The sequence below is a fragment of the Camelus ferus genome, chromosome 3 (assembly GCF_009834535.1).
Source record: "Camelus ferus isolate YT-003-E chromosome 3, BCGSAC_Cfer_1.0, whole genome shotgun sequence".
In the NCBI taxonomy this organism is placed as follows: Eukaryota; Metazoa; Chordata; class Mammalia; order Artiodactyla; family Camelidae; genus Camelus; species Camelus ferus.
Window position 1 is genome coordinate 29,798,681 of NC_045698.1, and position 24,217 is coordinate 29,822,897.

The 24,217-nt window shown below is 43.7% G+C and overlaps 1 protein-coding gene across 3 annotated transcripts in view; it reads left to right on the forward strand.

Annotated features, from left to right (window-relative positions):
• GHR (growth hormone receptor) overlaps window positions 1-24,217 on the forward strand; it is a 238,772-nt gene that overhangs the window by 153,423 nt on the left and 61,132 nt on the right. For all 3 annotated transcript variants that reach the window (XM_032471550.1, XM_032471555.1, XM_032471566.1), the window contains exon 3: window positions 20,792-20,857. In XM_032471550.1, the coding sequence (XP_032327441.1) occupies window positions 20,792-20,857 (66 nt within the window). The remainder of the gene's footprint in view (window positions 1-20,791; window positions 20,858-24,217) is intronic.

The following is a 24,217-nucleotide window of genomic DNA, read 5'->3' on the forward strand; positions in this document are numbered from 1 at the left end:
CCTGCTTCCTTTAGGGTAGGCTGACTGAAAATCATCAAATTTACGTATTTAAAAAAAAAGTCTGGAACATGCAGACCCATAGAATTAGCAACTCTGTCTGAGCAGTGAATGAATGCCTGTAAGTCTCACTACAAAAATAGCACTGGAGCAAAACATCAGTGTGGCTTTCTGTAGTGATTTATGGAAACTCAAAAAAAATCGGCATTCCACTGGAGTCTCTGGGAAGATAAGCTATGTCACTGATTTGACCTAAAGTCACAGGCATAGTACTTCTCAGAAATGTTCTGCCAGCAAGCCTGCTGCTAGGAAAGCCATTTAACTTTGTCATGACATTAATAACTTTCACAATGATAGGTGATTTGCCGCACATGGAGGATAAGTATTAGAAATTCTTCACAACTGTTTTTTGGTTCCTTCCCAAGTCACAACCTCATAGAGAAAGCTAAAACTCTTTTCTGACATTTTGCTTTTCAAAATTAAAAAAAAAAAAAACCATAAAACATTCCTAGGACAGAGGCCAAGAATTCATAATAACTTTGACTTAATTGTGCAGGGTCAGATGGTGATTCCATCAGGCAGTATTAACTGATGAGGAATATAGTGGGCCGAATAGAAAGACCCTCCTGAGGACTATTTGCTAACTGCTGGGTTCTGGTTTCTGGACTAGGGGGTCTCTGATATTCTCTGACGTTAACTTACTAGGTGGTGTTATTTTCATTATTTGTTTTAGATTTTTAGTAATATTATAAACCTTTTGTTTGTTTAAAGAAATGTCAGCTTAAGACATTTGATTGAATGACGATTTAGGAAGCCATTTATCCTTCCTGGATAAAATTAGAACTGCCCTGGCTCTCAGAGTAAGAACTGCACTTTCCATGGGAGATTTCCGTCTGACTCCAGGGTCCAGAACCCACAGACATTGTCGTCTGTAATGACCCCTGGTCAGAAATTCTCAGCTACCCAGCATGCAGTGCAGTCCCTTAAGTTCCCCTACTCCGTTTAAGATTAGGATCTATACCAGGAAATTAAGCCTCATTTACTCACAAAATGCAGGGATTTATTTCCAAATTGCTCTTCCAGAAGAGAAACTATTTTCTTTCATAGTGATTTTAGATAGAGCTGTTTCAAAGTCGAAGTAAGTACATAATATTTTCTATGACTGTGCCTCTTGGTGTTTCTCTTCCTCTTGCTGCTAAAAAACCGGCCTCTGTACGCTGATGGCCAAAATGAGACTCGGAGGCCGAGTTTTGGGAGAATTAGAAACGGATAGCTTTATTGCTTTGCTAGGAAATGGGGAGTCACAGCAGGCTAGTGCCGTAGAGACTGTGAATCCATCTCGGGGTTGGTGTCCTGAGGTTTTAGAGAAGAACCGATGGAACAGAAAGGTGACAAAAATCAGGGTGTTTTCAAGGGTGCTGGATTCTTAATCTTGATGAATCCACCTGGTGTCACAGAGAAACTCCCAGAGGTTTGTTCATTCTTCTGAGGCTATCAGCCCGTAATTGCCTTTCTGGAATACAGCTTCTGGGTTAAAGGATAAGCTATTCTGGGTAAAGAATGGATAGGGAGTGGGAGTGGAGATTGTAATGTAAAGGGTAGGGGCTGTTTAGCATAAGAGCAGTTGAGCAAGTAAAGCAGAGATGGAGTTTTGTCAGAGAAAAGAGAAAAACAAGTTACAAGAATTTTAAGTCAGAACGAATCAGCAAACAGATTTAGCATCAGGGAAGCCATTTTGTTAGTTAGTTTCCTACGCTTTCACTCTAATTTCTACCCAGCCATCCTTCAGGGTCCACTTCAAGCCCGACTTTTTCCATGTTGGTTTCCCAGTTTGTTCCAACTTTCAGTGCTCTCGACCACATCACTGGCCTAGTTAGCTGCTCATCAGGCAGTGTTTGGGGAAGGCACACTAGTAAGCTTTGCCGACACTGATTTACCCTCATTGCTTCCACAGTGTATTTGCTCCTGTGTGGCTCCTCCAACCAATTTATAATCTATTTGAGCAGGGGGATTTGTCTTATACTTTTACTTCTCACCACCCGTGCCTCTTATATTGTTTTATCTATGTTTGATAACTAATTGGACACATAATAGACACTTGATAAACGTTTTTACGAGATGAGCAAACGAAGTATTTCTTGGTAACACTCTGTAACAGGCACCACTAGGGAAAGCTGTGTAATTTGGAGAGCATCATTCCAAAAACAGGAAATTTATTACTTGTAAATTATTTCAGGTATTTGACTTTGTCATTATCTTGAAGACATAAAATTGCCTTAAGAACAGCTACTTGAAAGTGGGCAAAAATGAAAATGAATGAGTGAATGGCATACCTAAGTGCCATGAAGTGTGGAAATATGTTTTGAAGTTCACCTAATCTGTTTTTCTTCTCTAACCTCCACTGTGGGTGAAGAGTGGGGAAGAACTGGGCATTTGTAACAGGCAAATCTTCCTGATCCTTGGCTTCTTAAAGTTAGGAACATTAGGAGAAAGATATCTCTGCTTAGAAAGTAAACTGGCACTGCAAAGTGTAAATGCTTGGGCCAGGTGCAAATTTTATAGGCCAGATAGAATTTTCACCAGTCTAACGGCTTTTGAAAACTACTTGTACCCTGGCTCAAAGGACATTTTTCTTGCTGTCTGTAGTAAGCAGTCCGTAAGCTGTGTTTGGGACCTGGACCAAATGCTGGTATTTCATTTCTCAAATTAAAGTTTAGTGATCCCAGCTCAGAAGTCCCTCCATACACAATTTAGTAAAATTAGCAGCACAAACAGAGAAGCAGAGTGCCACTATGCCGTGCTTCCCGCCAGAAGAAAAAGGAGAAATTTCTTCTCATTGGAAGTCTAGGGATTACCTAATCCCAGATGTTGTGACACAGCTTTCATCCAAGTGTCGCAGAACAGACAGAAGCCCCTTCTAAAAGCTTAATTCTCATAACTCATTTGGAAGGGTTTCTTCAGGGTCTAGAAGAAACACAAGGATCATGCCTTGTGTTTGAGAAATGGAAAGGAAGAAAAGTCCTTTAGAGAAGTGCTTCTCAATCTTTAAGGTGCAGGTAAATCACCTGGGGAACTTGTTAAAATGGAGGTTCTTATTCTGAAGATCTGGGGTGGGGCCTCAGATTCTGCTTTTCTTACAAGCCCCCATGTACCACTGGTGCTGCTGGCTACACACTGCACACTACTTTGAATAGCAAGCCCTGCGGGACAAAGAGAACCTTTTTTTTTTTTAACAAGGAGCCCAAATTACAGTTCTGGGTTACAATGCCAAGGAGTTAATGACTAAAAAGTGCTGCCTTTCAACACTTCGGTGTCACTTAGTAAGAATGGAAGGTGAGCCTTAGCTGTTTAACATTTCACTTGTGGCAGGAGCATTTATTGATGCATTAATCTGTGTATTGTTCTGGTTCCAATTCCCAAGACAGCCAAGATTTCTTTTTCTCCTGGCTCCAGGGGATTTTGCAGGTTAAGAACAGGACTTCTTTTCTTAGGTTTATTTATAAATATTGGAGAGGGAGGTGAGCATCTTTGGAGTTAAGGAGAGTTAGGAGGGCCCGAAGAGAAGAAAGTAAGACAATGGATTTTTTTTTTTTTTTGGTAAATATTCATCTCTGTGTAAGATCTCCAAAGATTCTCCCTTCACCGAGGAAATATCTCTTTCCTACAGATAGAGCCGAAACTGAATATCCCATGAACTTGGTAAACTGAGGAGGCTCAGAGTCAGACTCAAATCAGTTTTAGAGAAGTACAATAATGTGGCATTGTCTGCACCCTGCTGGCTCTGCAGAAAATGTATATCTGCTGCACAGGAAATCTGTGCCTGGGCAGTCTACAAGAATATGCCCTTCAAGTTTTTTAAACTCCACAGTAAATTATGCTAAAGAGAAAATAAGGATATTTTTGCACACCTACGTAGATACGTAGCTGTTGACTAAGAAATGAGTAGAGCAAGCATAAACGACTCACCAAGTAAACTTGAACCTTTACTTGTGAGGTTGTTGTCCACAATGCTGTCACTTCTGACATTTACTTAGCTTCATGTATTGCATAGTCCCCAGAAACTGTTTTTACATCCAGCTTCTGGTTTTGTTGGTTGAAAACTGAGTTCTATAGGTAAAGGAGATTTAACTGCCTAAGACTTGGGTTATTTTCCGAAATTCATTCCCTAGGTTTTTTCATATCATAATCTCATTTCTCTGCTTATTAACGAAATTGGACTACTTTTTAAAAGTCGTAAGACAGATATTGTCTTGGGCATTTTTAACCAGATGGATGCTATCGAGTGAGGGTAGCAGAGATTGTCACCTTCCTGAGGGCAGGGCTCTTTCAGTGTGGTATCCTTGGGGCTCTGAGTCATGTCAACGTGGAGGTACAGTAAGTTACCGGTTGTTATTTGTCAATTTAATGAATAAGTAGAAGCAATTCTTTATTCTGCTGCCATAAGTGCCTCATAAATTTTCAGGTAACTTTATAGGTAGCCTCTGAAATATTATAATTTAAATCAAATATTTTGTTTTTTTAATTTTTCAACTTTTTTTGCCAAAGTCTTTTTGATGAATGGTTTCTGCAAAGAAGTGACTAAATGCTGCCTGGGGGGCAGATTTGGGCCTTCTGTTCCCTTTTTGGTCAAAGCAGCCCTACTTGAAAATGAACAGACTGAGTCTTTAATATCAGAACCAGATTATTCTATTAAGTGAAAGTGTCTGAAACTTTCTAGAACCTTTCCAACATGGCATTAAAGGGGCCCCACCTCAAGAGGAAAGGGCACTTTGACATAAGCCCACTCAGCAGGGAGGAGAGGAACATTTAATAGAAATTTATGGCCATATTTTTATTTCTCAACAAGCTAAAACTTTGCAAAACAAACACTCGTGTTCTTTTTTGGACCCTTCTGGGTTTCAGTTTCCAGCTGACACAGATTTGTGCTCCTGAGTGTGTGTTAGCTCTTAATGGCGGTGAGGGTGCGGGTGGGGGTGGTCCCGGAGAGGAGGTCACCATGCACTGAAGGAGGGAAGCCAGGGCATGGTCCTTGGGAGACTTGGCAGAATATGTGGAAAAGGAAACTTTCACAGAGAAATCAAGCCGTGTGGAGAAAGCCTTATTTTGTCAAGGTCTTCAGAACAAGTAAGAACAATAGAGAATGATGGATATGATCTCAGTCCCCTCAGAGGTCATGCCTGGGCCATTAGGAGAGCTCCTTGGATTCCCCAGTCCCTCAGGCATGCAACTAAGGAGCCCAGCTTCCCAAAACAGCCCTGTTGTCCTGTCACACTCTAGCTCAAGAATCTTAGTGGCTCCCGTTGCCAAAAACTTCAAGCCTATGTTTTGAGGCCATCTGGCTCCACTAAATGTCCAACTTATGCTCCATCTCTGCCCACACTTGCTCCCTGTCCTGGCCATATCTGTCCTTCGCAATCCTCCTTAGAAGTCAGTCTTGCCCTTTTATCATTGCCCCGGGGGCATGTTAGTTCCCTCACCTGTCCATCCCTCTGCATCCTTCGTTCCACAAGCCTTCAGTATCAGTCCCAGTCCCATGGTTTCTGTCAAAGTTATCAATTTGCTCCTGAACATGCTGCTCCCCCACTGCCCCAACTCCCTGTGTCCCAGCAAATTCTAAACATGTTAACCTTTAGGAGCCCAGGGTAGCATCTGGTCTGTTACTTTTGCTCCCCAACTAGACTCTAACTGCTCAGCTCAGGAATTACTTTTCAACTGCTTTTCCTTAGCTCACAGAACCTAGCAAAGAGCCAGGCATTCAGGCAGTGCTCTCTCTAAAAGTATGTATAATCAGTTGGTCATCTCAGGATTTTTCATTATCAAGAGATGGGTTTAGGGAAGACGTTTTTAGACAATTGGCCATATCATACATCCCCTTTATACCTGCTGCCGGTTATGAATAATAAATGGATATTGCAGTTAAGCACAAGAAACAGAGGAGGTTACCTGCTAACAGTGTACTCTAGAAGTAGAAATTTGAAAAAAGAAAAAAGCATATACTTAGTGGGTTTTATTACAGAACATTATGTGACTATCCACTTTAATGTGTCTCAAATATACCAGTTTGTGCCAATCTACTGTAAAGGGTCCAAGGAGGGAGAACAATTTAAGTTATTTTCTAGAAGCTTTGGGTAGATTCTGATTAATGGAAGTAAGTGTTACAGATAGTTCACATTCCAGTGTGACTTGGAGGACGTTTTTGGAGTCCCTGTGTCCTCTGACACCATTATGCTGCTTGTTTACCACATACACTTGGGTCACATTTTCCTGTTTGGAAAGATCATCCTAATGATAGTAACTGTATACAAAAAATTTGCATTCCGTGTTCCTCTTCAGCAGTCTTTTCAAGAAAAATCACTGATGGAGCTCTTCAGTGCCCAGTTCAAGGGGAGAGGAGAAATGTCTAAAACTGTCCAAATGAGCCAATTATCAAGGAAGGTTTTGTGAAGGAGGGGTGTTCTCCAGGGAGTTGGAGATTTTGCTTAGGGAGGGAAGGATGGAAACTTTCAGCAGAAGAGGATCAAGAGAAAAAGGTTAAGGAGATAGAAAAGAGGGCACAGGCTGACAATCGTGAGGATGCTGTCTTGTCCAAAGCATGTGTTTTCATTAACATGTGGGGGACAGAAGTTGGAGGAGTAGAGAGTGCCTCCTGGAGAAACTCTCTGAATGCTGGGCTAAAGAATTTGGACTTAATCCAGCAAGCCAGACGGTGCCATTTGAGTCTGTAAGCAGGGGCGTGGTGAATGAAAATGGTATTTTAGAAAGATTAATCCAGTAGGCATGTGAAGAATAGACTGGAATCCCTGCTCAGGGCAGAGATGACAGGAAGCTTTGGAGTAAGGCTTGGGTGAAGAAATGAAGCCTCATTAGGGAAGGGGAAGAAGGAAAGAGGGGATGGAAGGAGACTGAGAAATATATAAAGGAAAGAAAGAACCAATTAAATTTTCTGAAAACTAGTAGAAACGGGAGGAATCATAGACAAGTCCAAAATTTGAAGTCCGAGTGCAAGAAAACAATAATGACACCATTGATGGAAACAGGGAAAAGATATTGCCCAATTTTTTTTTGTATATATATATTTTTTATTGAAGTGTAGTCAGTTTGCAATGTTGTGTCAATTTCTGGTGTACAGCACAATGCTTCAGTCATACATGAACATACATATATTTGTTTAAATACTCTTTTTCACTGTAAGTTACTGCAAGATACTGAATATAGTTCCCTGTGCTATGCAGTATGAATTTGTTACCAGATTTTGTGAGAATTTTCCTGCATGTTGAAGTGAGAGACACTCTGCCAGAGTTCAGTATGTGTTCTGTGTGATTCAGTGGGTTTGTAGATGTACTTCTTGGTGTATTTGTGGGAGAGAGTGAGCTGTGAGTCTCTCTATTCCACCATCTTGTCACCTCCTCTCTTAGCCGTCTTTAGATTACCAACTATTGGCATTCCAAGATTTTGCTTGCTTTCACTGGCTTTATGCCCAGCTAAGCAAATTAGCAACCACTTATTGGGTTGCTAATTGTAAGGGATTGTCATAGAGTTTCCAGGAAAATGTTTACAGATACATCCTTAGAACACATAGCCTACAGCTTTTAAATCAGTTGCTGATAAGGTCACAAGCAGAAAGTAGATTAAAGTCCCTGTTATGACTGGGCCAAAGCCCTCATTCATGCATGTATCCACTCAACAGATAATTATAGAATGCTTCCTTTGTGCCAGGAAAGTAGATCCCTGCTTTTTTCAGACTTTATATTCTCGTGGAGAGAAGATAGGAAAATAGACAAGAATACAAATAAATGAATTAAAAAACTCAACACAAAGAGAAATAAGGGCTATAAAGAAAGTAAAACACAGTGATGTCCTCCAAGTGACTTGGGAAAGCTACCTTTAGACGATTTGGTCTGAGAGCACATCCCTGGGAAGGTACATCTGAGCTGAGACCTAAGCCAATCACACGAAGATCAATGGGTACCAGAACAGCAAGAGCCGAAGCCGAATAAGATCGGCAAGTTTCAGAGCTGGGGCAGAACAGTAAGAAGACGTTGGCACAGGAAGTAAGAAAGGGAAGCAGGGGCCACTGCTGGAATATCCTAGCCAGGATCAGGAGCAAGAGACAGGAAGCTTAATTCAAACTGACTTAAGTAATTAGAAACATCATTCATATAATTAGAAAAACCCAACTGGAGCAGGCTTTGGGTTTACTCAATCCAGTGGCTCCAAATTCATTTTCCAAAAGTTGTCTTGGCCTCTTCGTTGTATCAGCTTCATCTTCAGGTTCAGGGTGAAATAGGAAAAGCAAGGAGACTATATCATTCTGTAGCTTTTTTTTTTTCCCTTGAATTTTCTAGAACCCCCCCGTAAGATTCCCTTTGGACCACATCTTTTTTTTTTTTTTTTTGGTCTTTATTTTATTTTATTTTATTTAAACTTTTTTATTGATTTATAATCATTTTACAATGTTATGTCAAATTCCAGTGTTCAGCACAATTTTTCAGTTATACATGAACATATATATGTTCATTGTCACTTTTTTTCTCTGTGAGCTACCATAAGATCTTGTGTATATTTCCCATGCTACACAGTATAATCTTGTTTATCTATTCCACAATTTTGAAATCCCATCTATCCCTTCCCAAGCTCCGCCCCCTTGGCAACCACAAGTTTGTATTCTATGTCTATGAATCTGTTTCTGTTTTGTATTTACACTTTGTTTTGTTGTTGTTGTTTTTGTTTTTTAGATTCTGCATATGAGCGATCTCTTATGGTATTTTTCTTTCTCTTTCTGGCTTACTTCACTTAGAATGACAGTCTCCAGGTGCATCCATGTTGCTGCAAATGGAGTTATATTGTCAGTTTTTATGTCTGAGTAGTATTCCATTGTATAAATATACCACATCTTCTTTATCCAGTCACCTGTTGATGGACATTTAGGCTGTTTCCATGTTTTGGCTATGTAAATAGTGCTGCTATGAACACTAGGGTGCAGGTGTCATCCTGAAGTAGGGTTCCTTCTGTATATAAGCCCAGGAGTAGGATTCCTGGGTCATACAGTAAGTCTATTCCTACACATCTTCTTTCTTAAACTTCAGAAGAGGATGGGAATAACCCTCCGTCCTGTTGTATCTGCTCGTGGATCTGGGCTTGAATCCGCTTCCCTTGAGGCACCTGAGCTGCTTAGGAAGGGGTGGCTCCCTGAACAAAATCAAGATGCTGTTGAGAAAGAGGAAGGAGGCAGACAACCAGCTGTGCTTACTACACAAGGGATCTTGGTGGCATTATAAGGAGTTTGGACTTGGATCTGATTACATGGAAAGCCGTGGAAGATTTTAGACGGTTAAGTATCATGATCTGATTTATGCTTTTCAAAGGTCAACCTGTGTAATGTTTCAATAGTTAATCAAAGGGGGACAAAAGTGGAAGTGAAAAAACCAATTAGGATGCTATTTGATAGTCCAGGCAAGAAGTGTTGGGAGCTTGGGTTATAATAGCAAAGGAGGAGAGAAGTGAATTGAGATGGAACTGACGTAACTCGTTCTTGGATTAAATAAGGGGCTAGTTATTGGGGAGAGTGCAGAAACAAAGACCACCTACAGGTTTTTGGATTAAGTGGCAGCATGGATGGTGAAATAATTTACAGAGATTGTGAAGAGTTGAGAGGCAACAGGTTCATCAGGGATTACTCGAGAGTTCTGAGACACCTATTGGATATCCAGTGAAGGTGCCCAGAGGCTGAGTAGAGAATTGGAGTTCAATGGAGAGGTTCAGGCTAGAGATAGAAGTGGGGACCCATCAGCACTATGGGGGGGGAAGCAAAGGAAATGAAGAGTCTGTGAAACTACAATATTTAGAGGTAAAGCAGAGGAAGAGAAGCCAACGAAGAAGACCAAGAACAGCCAGTGAGGTAAAAGGGAAGCCAAGCGAAGTTGGCGTCATGGATTCTATGCAAAGAAGGAATCTTGAAAAGGCAATGCTCCACTGGGTCAAATGCATCTGGAAAGCTGAGTGATACAAGGAAGAAGAGACCACTGAATTTGACAAGTAAGGGTTTAGTGGAGGGTGGGGGAGGGGTCAGAAGCCCAGCTGAAGTGGATTCAAAAGAGAAGAAACTAGGAAGTGGACTCAGTCATTCAGGCGGGGCTTCAAAGATCTGGGAGGAGGAAAGAAGATTCTTGAGAGCACAACTCCTCCTCAGAACTGAAAACCGAGCATACTTCCCAGATAAATGTTTTGATTGTCTGTTGATGTCATTCTTTAGAAAGAGCAACATCCTGTTGTAGTTTTCATTTGAAGTGACATTGGTGGCCTAGCCATTTCTGGCTTCTCTAGATCCCTTTTCCTTATGTGCTCCTTCCGTTAAAAAGAAACTGGAGCAGGAGGTCACAGCTCAGTGGCAGAGTGTGTGCTTAGCATGCACAAGGTCCTGGGTTCAATCCCCAGTATCTCCATCAAAAATAGTAATAAATAAACAAACAAACCAACCTAATTACCTCCTCCCCCAAAAAAGAAATAAAAAAAAAAAAAGAAAACTGGGCGATTCAGATTTTCCAATATAGGGCAGCGGGTTAATAGCAAACAAAACTGATACGCTGTAAATGTTCATTCATATTTTGTGTGCTCTTCTATTGCACCAGCTGCTGCTAGGAAGTTCATTAAATATAAATAGAAATATGAATACAAGTATAAATGTAAGTAAAGTGTAAATTTAATATAAATGAAATATAAATATAAATATATTTGCAATTTGCTTGCAGATTTCGTAAACATGAACTATACGAAGTCCTAGATCTTTCTGTGTCTCCTCTACCTGAAGGTGTCTTTCCCAGCCTCTTTAACATCCGTCTACCAGAAAGTGGAGCAGGGCAGAAGCTGTGTGGGAGTCCGGCCCCTCTCTCTTCCTCTCCCCTCCTGGCCTCAACACAATAAAAACTCTGTTCAGAACTTGGCTAGCTGCTGCTTTTCCCACATTCGATCAGGGAACACTTAAAGCCATACAGTGTCCCTGTCCCGCCAGAAAGCCTATGGGCAGGGTGCCCCTTCAGGCTGACACAAAGGCACACTGTGCAAGGCATCTTTGGCCAGAGGAGTGGCCACATATGGATGGTCAATAAGGCTTTTGATTTTTTTTTTCTTTATGTCATGTCGTCATCACATTAAACAAGCGAGGACTCAAAACTCCTATTTTCGACTGTAAGACGTTGCCTGCCCTATAGCTACAAAGCAACGTAGCTCCTTTTCAGTGTAAACAGAGTCCTGCCAGAAACATGTCATACAAAATTTTTTTCACACCCAGTATAATTTTCCCCTTGAAATTGATGTCCTGTGATTTGATTGACTGTTTTGACTCTAATTTTAATTGTCCATTTTGGAAACACTAAAGTTAAATTTAAAGTTAAACTTTAGCACCCATAAAAGTCTCTTCTCACTGGAGCCAAAAACTACAGAAGGCTCAGTGAAAAAGGACAAAGTTCAAAAAAATAAGCGTCAGGTCCCTTGTTGCCAAGGCACATGTCTAAGGTGGATTGTCACCTTATCCGTTGCCATTCATTTTTTGGTAGAGCTTCTATTTTCCACGGCAAAATAATTTTGGGAATTGGTCGCAGGCTAGCTACAGAGTCTCAAACGATTCTTTCCAAGACTGGCCTTCAGAAAATGAATCTACAAATTTCGAGTCAAGTATTTGAGAGAAAGAAGCTGGGTCAAAGTCTTCTGTTTTCTTTTACTGTACAAAATTGTGGCAAATACATCTATCAAGTGTACATGACTTTCCACTAAGACTCTCTGTTAACCAATAAACCTGTGATCTGATAGAGCCTAATCAAAAGGAGAGGAAAAGGCCTGCTAGCCACCAAACTCCAGAGATTAATGGAGGGCCTACAGTGTGCAGGGTTGAAAGGGATAAAATGCGGTTCCTGCTTTCAAGGGACTTGTGATCTAATTGAGGGGGCAAGTATATAGACACATGCAAACGAAATCGTGCAAGAATCAGCATAGGATGGACATAAATAATCAGATGAGTGGCATAGATAATAAATGCCTTTAACTGAGAGGCAAGTGGAACCATAAACACTATGTGTCAGACATTCTGTTAAACACTTTACGTACATCATCTCCTGTTCTGAATTATCCCCACTCCATAGATGGGAGTTACCTCTGGTCTTTTCCCCGTTCTGGAGAAAGCAAGGAGAATGATATAAGGTGAGCAAAGACCTGGAATCAGGAATGTGCCAGATGGTCTGGGGCTAAGGATCCATTTAGGGGAATAGAGAGAGATGACCTTTATGCCCTTTGATAGTCTGTTCACCACCATATATATGCCTAGCACAGTGCCTTGCACATAATAGGTGCTCAGTAAGTAGGTTCTTGAATAAACAAATGGCCCTCTGGTTTGTGTCTATAACCCTGACCAAGTACAGTGGGGTAAAGGTAATTGGCTTTAATTCACTGTACACCTCCCAGTTCCCAACTGTTACAGCGAAGGATTCACGTGGGAAAGACACAACATCACAGGACAGGCCTGGCAGCAACAGCAGCTCACTGGGGTGCCTTTCATGGAACCTGGCATGGTGGTATGGTGAGCAACCCACAGTCCTCACCCTGGCCTGCGAGACAGCGCGCCGTCTAGCCCCCGGCACCCCTGCGACCTCAGATCCTTTTTCTCTCCCTGCCTCCCTCTTTTCCTTCTCTCCCCGTGCTCCTCCCACACTGACCTCACCGACCTCCTTCCTGTCCCCCAGTCCCATCTAAGGGCCTGTATTCCTTCATGCTGCTTTCAGGTCTATAACAGCCCGTCTCCCCCCATCTTGCTGCCCTGCCTGCTCCCTGGCATTGTCTGTTGGCTCATCTGTTGGCTGTCTGCCTCCGCACACACCAGCCTGTACACCCAGATAGGCAGACCGCCATCTGCTCTCGGCACCATTGTACCCGGCGTCTAGGACAGAGCCTGGCACGTGGTCAGTGCTCACACACTGCAATCCTGACCAAAGACCACTTTGTCTAGCTCTCAAATACCTACTTCCCAAGGGAATAGGATTGTGTTCAAGAAATGTTACATGGAAATTGAGGAATGGAGCTCGGAAACGAGAGGCAGAATGGCAGGAGCTGAGACCAACCTGTTTATGAAAGGTGATTTTGCCCAGAGCGGGGAAAACACACCTTGGAAACTCTGGCAAAGTACATGCTTGCTTGGGAGACCTTTAACATGCTGTGCTTCTGAAACCCTGCCTGGGCTCCACAAGGAGATTGGTAAGTTTGCCAAAACAACCAATCCCCAGGGCTTAAGAGTCACTGCTACCCGTCTCAGCCTAGTCAATGGGCAAGTACTCTACGCTTCGGTAGCAAAAGATTGGCTCACTGCTGTAACCAAAACGAGCCAGATGCATCTATCCAGGTGACAGGAAGGCAGGTGAGGAAATTAAATGACCTTATTTTCATTCATTCTTCCCCTCACTGGACACTCTTGAGTGGTTCAATACCATGATAAGGAGTTGAAATACACTGATTTTGCCTCAAGTTTGAGAATTCATGGTCCCAGGAGGACACTTGTCATAAGATCTAATGATGTGCTTTAGAATCTTGGGAAAACTGAGACTCCAGAAACCACAAAATGTCTGCTAAATTCAAAATAGTAATATAAGTAAAGTCATGGTGCCTCACCACTTTCCTTGGAAGACTTCTAGTGAGATGCTCGGTCATGCCACAGATGTGTGTTAGGCGCTCGTTCTGTTTAAGGAACTGTGCTAATGCTGTGGTAGACCAAAAGGAGGAGACATGGTCCTTGCCTTCAGACTTCCAGGAGTTCATTGTTCACTGGCGAGTCAGAGAACTAAGATGCCAGGCAGGGAATAAATAATAAGGGCAGTGGTCCAGCTATTGTGGGAAAGCACAAAGGATGGAGAGATGGATTCCATCTGGGAGAAAGTCAAAAGTGCTTCGTGGAGGAGAAGACACTCAAATTGATCCTGAAAGATGGATGGAATTTCCACAGACTTAGATGGCTCAGAGCCTTGCTGTGTAGCCTTCGCCAGTTTTGATGGTGTAAGTATTCCCACTCTGGCCGATTTCAAGTTAATGAAGTGATGTCACTGTGCACAGTTGGGGAGAGGGGCCAGCTCCGGCACATCATCTGTGAGTCACCATCTGAGCTTTGGACTTTATTAAATCTGTCTGACTCTATTGCTTTCATGTGTGACTTCCCAGGTATTAAAAACATCTACGGCAACACTGTAAGTGAAGAGACCCTTCTGCCCTTCTCCCTGCACCGCGGTCTGACCTTGTAGTGCTCTCTCTGTGTCTACCCTTCCAGTCCCAGCCCTGTGCCCCAGTCTGGCCTACCTAGGATTGATCTTGGCCCAGTGCCAACCCGGACTCTGTTTGCCCCTCTTAGCAGGGCTGTGACTCCCCCGGGCCCCTGCTATCACAAGGCCCAGAGGGCTGGCTCACAGCCCGCTGCCAGGTGTTGACACCCTTGCTGTTCTCCGTAATGAGACATGGCTTTAAGGGTGGCTAGCTGGGCAGGGTGGTGCACTGTTCTCCAAGCAGTTGGAAGGGAAAGCGGGTGGAATTGCTGGGAAGCTTTGCCAAAGGAAGATGCAAGCCAGCTGAGACCCGGCCTTCATGTTAACTGCTCCCTTTCATACTCTGCTTTTTAAAAAACACCCCCTCCCAATGTGTTCTGCACAAGTCACTGCCCCCTTAACTGGCCTTATCGCCCGAAGAGCTACATTTGAAAAGTCAGGCCCTAGATTTTGTCTTTAATTGCAAGCAGATGTCCTCAGTATGCGCATAAGCTTGTGTCAGGAGGACGTGAATGTGTGTGTGTGTGTGTCTGTGCGCCCGTGTGTGTGTGAACTCACCCAGAGAGCCCCGCCAGGCAGGAAAGGAATACGTGAAGCCTTCAAATTGTTAGGAAACACCCACATTTGTCACGCTGAGCCAGAGGGAGAGCTGCGAGGAAAGGTCTGTGAGGTCTCACACGCACATTGATTCTTCTTACCTCGAGGCCCAGCTACTCTCTCAGTTCACTGACAGCAAGATACAGTTGCTCCAGATCTATGTCAGCATGTGTTTCTTTTCGTGACATGAGCTTCTCCTCCAAAATTGCTGTATGTTTGTAAAACAGCTTTTTTAAGCCTTAAAAGGTGCGTGAAACCACCAGCATCTTCTCGGGTTCCTTTGTGTTTGTTTAAATTATCTTATGTATGTGCTCCATGATTTAGTGTTCAAGCATAGAGGAAACACATTTCCTCATGGAGATCTGGGGAGGTGACACTGTCTGAAAGGTTCAAAGATTTCCTGTTCAGATTGCACAGGCTTCTTTTGAGCTGCCAAGAGCTTTAATGCGTACAAGATAATGCACTTCACTATGGATGGGAATTCAGTTAAGCCAGTAAGCCGCGAAAAAAAAAAAAAGAAGTTCCAGCTTAGAATTGTCACTGCACTCAGGCCCGGGACTTGGTGTTCCAAGGGGTAGCCATGACCAAGGTGACCACTGCAGCCTCGGGACCTGCTGTATAAATGTAACTGGATGACAGAGCCAAAGGGGGGTGTGGGGGCCTGGGTGTACGAGCCTTGCCTGGTTGCTCATGAACTGACCGCTGAAAGGTGTTCCTGCCCAAGGCCTTGGCAACCTGGCCCCCATCCATAGAACTTTCCAGAATGTCTGCAGCATTCAGACAAATCAGCCTGTGCTCTACAAGTGCCTGGTCATGAGCACCAGCTGTGGGCACTTAGTGGGGCGGCCTAGAAGGGGAGCCCCACAGAGGACGCAGTGGCTGACCAGAGCCAAGAAGTAGTAGCCAGTGAAGTATCCCAAACGTGTGATGTCATAAGAGCCAGCTGGCTGGGGGGTGGGGCGTGCAAGGTCAGTGTACAGATTCTCGGGACCTTGCCAACGTGCGGACTGACCAGGGCCCTAGAGATTCAGAATCTGCAGACCTGGGACAAGGCCTTGGAATCTGTATGTTTAACAAACGCCACAGTAGATCTTGATGGTCGGGCAAGTTTGGGAAACAGTAAAGTGGGGTGGAGTCAGAGCCTGGCTGCCATTCAGATTTGGCCTCTGCCGTGTAACTGCTGGGTAGCCTTAGGCCAGCGACTTAACTTCTCTGAGCCTCAGACCCCTCATCCATACAATGTACCTAATATCTAATTCAAAGGGCTGTTGTACAGGTAAAATGGGATAATTTGTAAAATGACCTGACTTATGGGGCCTGGTGCATTTAAAGGGCACAATCAATGTGAGATCTAAACACCTCACACACAGTTTTTGACTTTGCCATCGGCCGTCCTCTTCAGAGGCGGCAGGATGGTCCAGGCATAGCATCAATGTGACCAGACAGTGAGCTTGAACTTGAGCCTTATTGCAAAGAGGCTGCATATCTGGAGGAAATGAGGACTTTAAACTGAATAGTCTTTGGTGATGGTGATCATAATTTGAGAGAGAAAAAAGGACAGGAAAGCAAATGTAGGTCTGGAAAGAGTTTTGGGGTTGAAATCCAAGCAGGGAAAATTTCTGGAACGTGCTCAAGGATAAATAGACTTCAAAAAGGCAGGAAAAGTAGGCAAGCAAACTTGAGATTTATAAGGAGAGACACAATTTGCTGAGAATAAACTATTTTTATTTGATTCCCTTTTAGCCTAAAAGCCAAAGCTTAAAGCATTAGTCATTCATCTTCATCTACCTCATTTGTTTGGGAAGCTTTTTTTTTCCTACTAGGTGCCATGCCCTGTGTTCTGAATAGGTTACAAAGACAAAAGCAATACCCATCTCAAGAAACGCTGTGTGTCACAGGGCACAGGAAAATCAGCAGTGACAGCAAAGGGTGTGAGAGTGGTTTCCAAGGCTGTTGGGTAAAGAGCAACTAACCTGCCCCGAAGGAGAAAGCCAAACCTCTCAATGGAAGTCCTCTTTTTTCCCTCCCCAGATTCATTGAGATAAAATTAACATAAAATACTGTGTAAGTTTAAGGTGTACAGCAGGATGCTTTGATATATGTATATACTGCAGATGAGGACCGCAATCAGAAGTCTTGAAATAGGGATTTCACAACAGGTACCTCATTGTCATTACCACAACCATAGGCCACCAGTGATAACAATAGCTACCGTTAAGCAGTGCTTGTTTTATGGAGATGCCATGCAAGGCCCTTTCCATTATCTCTTGTCATTGTGTGGACTGGTTGCCACTTGTGGTATCTTGGTTTACTTGTGTTTGCACTGTCTATTCGGGGCTTGTTCTAAGTGCCATATAACTGGAAAATTACAGTCCTCGCAAGAACATTGATTTTTTTCCCCCACTATCTTTCTTACCAAGACAGTAGAGAATTGACCAACTTCCAAGAACTGGAATTGACTACCGTTAGTCCCAGGTGGATTCCCATCCCCAGTCCCACTGATATCACTTCCCCAGGATCCCACTGCCTGCATCCGGCCTGCTCAGGAGGACCTAAGTAGAGGGGATCTTGCCGGGCATAGGGCAGCGTCCTGTCCTCATATGTGCAAAGCCCTAAGCTCACAAGGTCTCATGTGAAAACACTGTCAAGCTCTCCATGGGAAAAGACAGGCCCTTTCAGGGTAGTGGTAGCAATCATAACGGTGATAATGGTAACATTATCTAATGTTAACTAAGCACTTATTATATTGTATATTTAATATATTGCATGTGCTAACTGATTTAAACCTCACGTATGTAGATACTGCTACTGTCCCCATTTTACAGACAGAGAAACTGAGGTCCAGTTAGTTATGTGCCATAGTTGGGAAGCTGAGTCCATAGTTGGACATCAGTAGGAAAGGTTAGATTGCAGTTCGTTCTTAGGCAGATCCACCACGTGAAGCTCCAGCCCAGGGCACTACAAAGCAGTCGTTCTCCAGTGTTTACAGGATCAAAATTAAGTTGTTTGGAAAGACTACCCCCAGGATGCCCCTGACTTCCCCCCCACTCAACACATCCCAGCTCAGCTGTGCTCCACCCTCTTCCGACAAAGTACTGCTCTTTACATGCCCAGGCTGTGTCTTACCTCTCACCTCTGTTCAGTGCTTCTCTTGGCTCCAACTGCCCTTTCCTTTGCTCTTCATTGCTTGTTTATCCCAAATTCAATACCCATCTCAAGGAGTCACCTTCCCCAGGAAGCTCCTCCGGACTCGTTAAGGGCCACTGCATCACTCCCCAATGCTGACCTCTCCTTCCTTTATAGATCCCTGCCCAGAAGCTGTGGGCTCCCCAAGGCTGTAGCTTGGGGGCTGGAGCTCATTCATGTCATAATGCCAGCATTTGAAAGCCCCTATGTGATATACTGGAGCTGTGATTCTCTACTTATTGTCACCCTTTGTTTGTTTTCACCCGTTGCTCAGCCCCTCTAGCCAGTGACAACAGCTTGGACACGAAAACTGACAACTGCAGGTGACACCTCCATTTGCTAAGGTGGCACAGTTTTGATCATTGTGCTGGCCTCTGGGAACCGGCAGCCTCTTGGCACTGGCATAGATCTGCGGTTCTTCCCCAAGGATGCTGTTGTTTCCTTTTATGTCTTGATTCATAGCATATTGCGGAGGGTGTTAGCTGAGTAAGGCTTTTTGTTTCGTGAAAATGTTACCAAACATACCATGAAGAGGAAAGCACCAGATGTCTGTCTGCAAGGAAAGCAAAACCCTGGTTTGGGAGGAGTCAGGGGTGGCCAGGCCTCCCCAGGCATTTCCAGGCCTGGGGTTTGGCTCCGTGGGTTCCCTGGGGGCCTAATGACTGACCCCCACATTCCATATCAGTCATCATTCTGGAGAAATCCGTCAACTTTCCTGCTGATCTGAGCCTGGAAACTGGTGTCTGTTTTCTCAGTTTCAAGCTGAAAATTGAGACAAACTTGCTGGATAATTTTGACCAAAGTAACACATGTGATTGTGTGTCATTCCATGATTGACTTAACTTTCCTCTTTTTTTTTTAAGCTATCAAAACTTTCTCAAGGCATATATAGTTGTCAGTGAGACAGGTTATTCACAGTTGGAAGTTACATAAATTTGCCAATCCTTGACCCAAAATAATGTGTTAGTGCCCAGTTGAGGCAAGATGTAATAAAGTGTCCTCTGATTTGTAGCAAGAAATCCGGGATGGGGGTTGAGGTCTAGACAATGGTCATAAACAAGTCTTAGGAGATCAAGACAGTGAGTAGACTTCAGGGGATTTTCATAAAATGCAAATTTTCCTTTCTGGTCACACGTTACAATCAAAGTGCATTACGTTATCTACTCCGGGAAAACATGTATTCCGTCTGCTTTTTGTCATAATTCTTTCTTGCATGTGGGAGTAAATGAGCTTCGACCGATGATGAAGTTAATATTAAAATTTATAGATAGAATGAAAAGAAACACTTTTCAAGACAATAGTCACAGAATTTAAAGTATTAATTCACCAAAGCCCCCCAAACCTAACTTCACTTGGAAAAATACTATCACTTCCATGCCCAGACTGAAAACACTCTCAGGGGTTAGAATTCTGCAGCATTGAATAAGAGGCTCTTATCTTCCTCTGGTGGGTTCCATGTTCTGAACTCCAGACCCAGCTTCCTACTGCTGAGCCAGGTAGGGCGAGTTAGTGGAAACACACACTGGAAAGTGGATCCCGACAGCAGACCAGGATTCAGCCCGCTCTGAAATTCTGGGAGATGGGAGGAGTCAGCTCACTGCCACACATCTTCATTGTCTTTCTCTTTTCTTCATATCGAAGAAAGATCTCTTCCTGGACGAAGGGGGACATTCTTAGGGCTTAGATGACTGTATAAACAAACCTTGTTACTTTACCATTTACTACTGCAAGCAAGCCCAAACCCCCTTGTCTTGTCAATTCTTCACGTGTTTTTTTTTTTTCTGTCTAAAAGGGAATAAACTCTTCCTGCTCTGGTAACTCTCAGGTATCTTCATTCTCTTGTAAAGGTTCTGGGTGCATGTAAAAATTCAATAGAATTTTTTGCTCTCGTTAAAAAAAAAAAAAGTTTTATTTTTAGCACTGTTATTGTGGGTTTCTACTGAGGACCAGAAGCGCCAGCAGTTTCACTGCTTTGAGGTGGTGCTCGGTGTTTGTGGTGGGCCTGGACCAAGCTGCTTCTCTAATAACCCAAGGATAACATGATGTGATGTGGAGACTCCTGGAGACACCCCTTCTCCACCAAGCCCAGATAGCAGTTGTAGACTTTTGTAGCTGAAATATTTGCAGAGCAACCCAGTTCAGCAGTTCAGTGGTAACGCTGATCGTTTTCAGTTTTCCCTATTTTTAATGCAACCTAACACTAGTATCAATAAAATTAGAACTGCTTTTATAATAGATGACTCATTGCCCACCTCGCATCAAAAAGTTCCGTCTCCCTCTTGTCCAACTTTTCACTTCCCCTCATTCCTTCCCTACTCCCAGGATTGCTCACATGTTTATTTCTAAGAATAAACATTTTTGACTGATCTGTCTTTTCTTTTAAATACTGTTTTTAAAAAGAATTTATGTTCTTCCTTGTTTTCACAAGCAAGACTTAAGTCTGGACTCAAGTGGTGTAGGAAGGCATTTTTTCATTGTTCCTGACCGAGTCCAGGCATGACACCAGAGGTAAATAAGACCAGAAGGTTTCCATTTGCTCTGAATCTTTAAGAGTTCTTTTTAAAGGGTAGGTGCAATTTTAGTTCTAGAAAGAAAAAGGAGGGAATTGTTGTGAGGTTGGGCCAGGCCACATTTTGTCATTTGGAGATGAGATTGTAACAAGGCCCCGTCAGACTGTTTTTTATAGGGATGACTAATGGTTTTCTTTCTTTCTGTTCCAGCCACCCCAGCTCTCCTTGTCAGAGGATCCCAGAGTCTGCCGAGAGTTAATCCAGGCCTAGAGACAAGTAAGAATTTCTGTCTTTTTTCTGCCTTCAGCAATATTGCCCAGGCTTTACTGTGATTCGAGATACTGTCCTTTCTCTGTTTTATTTGGGATTCGGTAACTGGTTGGATGACTGACCGAAATTGCACAGGCAAACAGAAAACTTTTTTTTTTTTTCAGAATTTCCTTTTCAACTTCTCTGCAAGGCTACTTCTTTGTTTCTCTTATAGGCTTCTCTTTAGAGGTTAAGTAAGGGCAAATTAATTCAAAAGAAAAAAAGATGAAATCATTTATTGTAGGCCAACAATCAGTTTATTGAGTTTAGGAATCTGCCTGTTTTTACAAGTCCTGTATTGTCTTGTCATTATTATTTTAAGATATTTCTTTACCTAATGATCATGGTAACAGACAGATTGGTCCTTTCAACCAAATCGCTTTAGGCTCCAAAATTCTGCCTTCATACAAGCCATCTCTTCTCCTTAAAATGGCTTTGCACATCACCCTCCTGTCCTGGGCCAGCTATCTCTTCATCTCCAAGACGAACTCAAACATCAGCTCTCTAGGGAAGCTTTTCCAAATCCTCTAGGCCTGAAGACCTGTTCTGACCCTAAGCATTCATGGAACTTTGTCCATTGTTCTGTGACAGCATTTTGCAATATTTTCACATATATGTTCGTAGTGTGCGCAGGACTCAATGAGTTGTGTGGGCTGCACAAATTAATTATGTTGCAGTTAATCTAGTCAAAGCCCATGTTTTATGCTGGTTCTAACCCCTTCCCCCCCCCCCACCAAAAAAAAAATCCTGATCACATAGTAGATACCTTTAATAAAATACTAGGGGTGGATTATTCCCCCCTCAGTTGAAGTATATGCCAGAGTCCAGAGTGCACAGCAAAGGAAGGGAAGACAGTGTACCTGATTGTGTTTAAGCCATTGCTGTTTCATTGGTCTTTCTGGCGTCATGAAACCATCGTTTGGGTTTTATGACTAAATTGCAGAGTACATTTCTAATAAGAGATGTAAACATCATTTTTCTTGGCGGTGACTCAGAGGAAGGGTTGGTCCTGCTTTTAACAAACGTCATCCATGTGTCTGTTGTTCCAGACCACAGACTCTTTACAACTCCCCTGTTTTAGAAGCATTTGTCATGTTACTCTCCCTAATTAATGTGAGGACCTGTAAAAGGGGTAGCTGTTGGTGACATTAGCCAGTCTGTTCCAAAGCCTTCACTCAGCAGACGTAGTGACTTATTGTTACTTTCTGTGAAGAAATGAGAAGAAAACAGTTAAGAATGTTCTACTAATGGTGCTTGCTCCATCCCACATTGGAACCCTACCCCCACCACCCACCCACACACGCACGCACACGCACGCACCCACGCACGCACACATGCACACACACACACAATACACTGCCCTTCACTTTCTCCTGAAGTGGTAATACGATTTCCCTAAGCCTTTCTTTGTCAAGTCGTGGGGTCTGAGTTGCTTAAGCTTTGGGCCCCACTGAAGTACAACTTCTGAGTCTGGCGGTTGTGTCGCAGAAATTCCTGCCAGGCATTTGGCATCTGTTGATTTTCTGTCCTCGTGATAAGCACGAATAATTGCTGTTACCCTTCATCAGTGGTCCATCACACAGACAGTGACCTCCCCATGCAAGGAAGAATCCTATCCTTCCAGCTCCTCCCTGTCTAAAGCCACCTTCCCTCTGTCTTGGGACTGGCTGGATAAAGTAACCCACATCAGTGGATGTGTCTGTATCAGTGGGCACCTTCCACAGTGCACACACTCGGACCCATGGCCGCCTTTGTCATCCAAGCGTCTAGTTGAGATGTCACAGACCCTAGTGCTCCCCTCACCTCTCTGGGTCACTGTGTCACAAACATTTAACTCTCTGCTGTGCACTCAGCTCTCGCTCTGCACCTTGCGGAAGAAAAGGAAATGTGCAAGACACTGTCCTAACCTCAGGGATCTCATGTTCTCCCTGGAGGGTTGTTTTACACAGAAAATGAGTGTTCAACACAAAATGTCCTGTCAGTACATGATTATAGTGCCCACATTTCCTACGTACGCTTTTCTGAATTCTCAGATTCGAAGCAAAACCCCACAGAGGAAGAAAAAAAAAAACCCTCTCAGAGCAAATCCTAGACAGAACTGTCCAAACATAAAAACTGTCGCCCCCACCCCCGTCTGCAGGCCGCCTTTACACGGGCTGGTACAGTAAGCCCTTAACGGCTGTCTCCCTTCTCTCTCCTCCTGCCCCACCCCATCTCTCCTTCCTCTTATCCACCTTCCGCTGCCAGGAGCAACTTACAGAACCCAACATGTCCCTCTGCTCTAAAAACCCTTAACTATCACAATACCCTTCCCACTACCTAAATTGTAACAGCAAGCCTAACTCAAGGCCACCATCTGTTATCCGACCCCAGCCTGTACATCTAGGCCACCCGCTGCTCCCCAGGAGCACTGTGCTTTCCCTCCTCTGGGACTTTGCTCCGGCCATCCCACCTTCCAGAACTATCTTCCTTCCTCCGCACACTGCGTTCTGGAAATATAAATCCTATCCCTACTCGAAGGTTCAGCCAAAATGCTTAGACCTTTGGCCCAAGGCAGTCCCACCCTCCTCCACGCTTGCCTTTGTGAGAGGTCACACTGCTTCATTCCGCTCTGAAGGAGTACGGTGAATGCTGCTGTGGAGCATAGTTACTTGCGTGTGTCCCTTATCCCCGCATCTGGGTTATGAACAGCTGGGTCTAATTCAGGGTCGTAGCGGTCACAGTACCTCAACTGTCAGTAATCAATGACAGTGCAAGTTAATTGCATGGAAGTATCCTTAGTAGCTCCCCACTCCCCCTACCCCAGCTCCACACTTAACAGTTCCCACCGGCACCCCTTGTTGTCACGGCGCCTCCGGGTTTGCTGGGGCCAAGCGTGGGGGATCGGATCTCGCCACCTGTGTTAACTGCACATGAATCACCTGAAGTGTCCTGTCACTAAAAGGACTCAGAGGAATCGAATGGTTTACCTCAGAGAACAACAAAGTGTGGAACAGTAAATGAGGGCTGTGCATTGATCAGACTGACCGGGGGCTGGAGGGCCCAAGTGTGGGCCCCTTTGTCCTCTGACACACTGGACATACTTTGTCTCCAGGTCTAGAACCACTACCCCTGTGCCCGCCAAGCATCTTGGTACCAGGAAACCCAAAGTCTGCTGGTGATGGAGTTTCCTGTAGTAAACTGGTCATGTCGGTCTGCTCTAGCTATGTGGATAGCTTAACCATCAGCCCCCAGTTCCACTGAATTTAGGTCCAAATCGTAAATCTCATTATATTGCTAAGCAGCACTGACAGGCTGACATGTCCCACCCTGACACATGTCAGGACC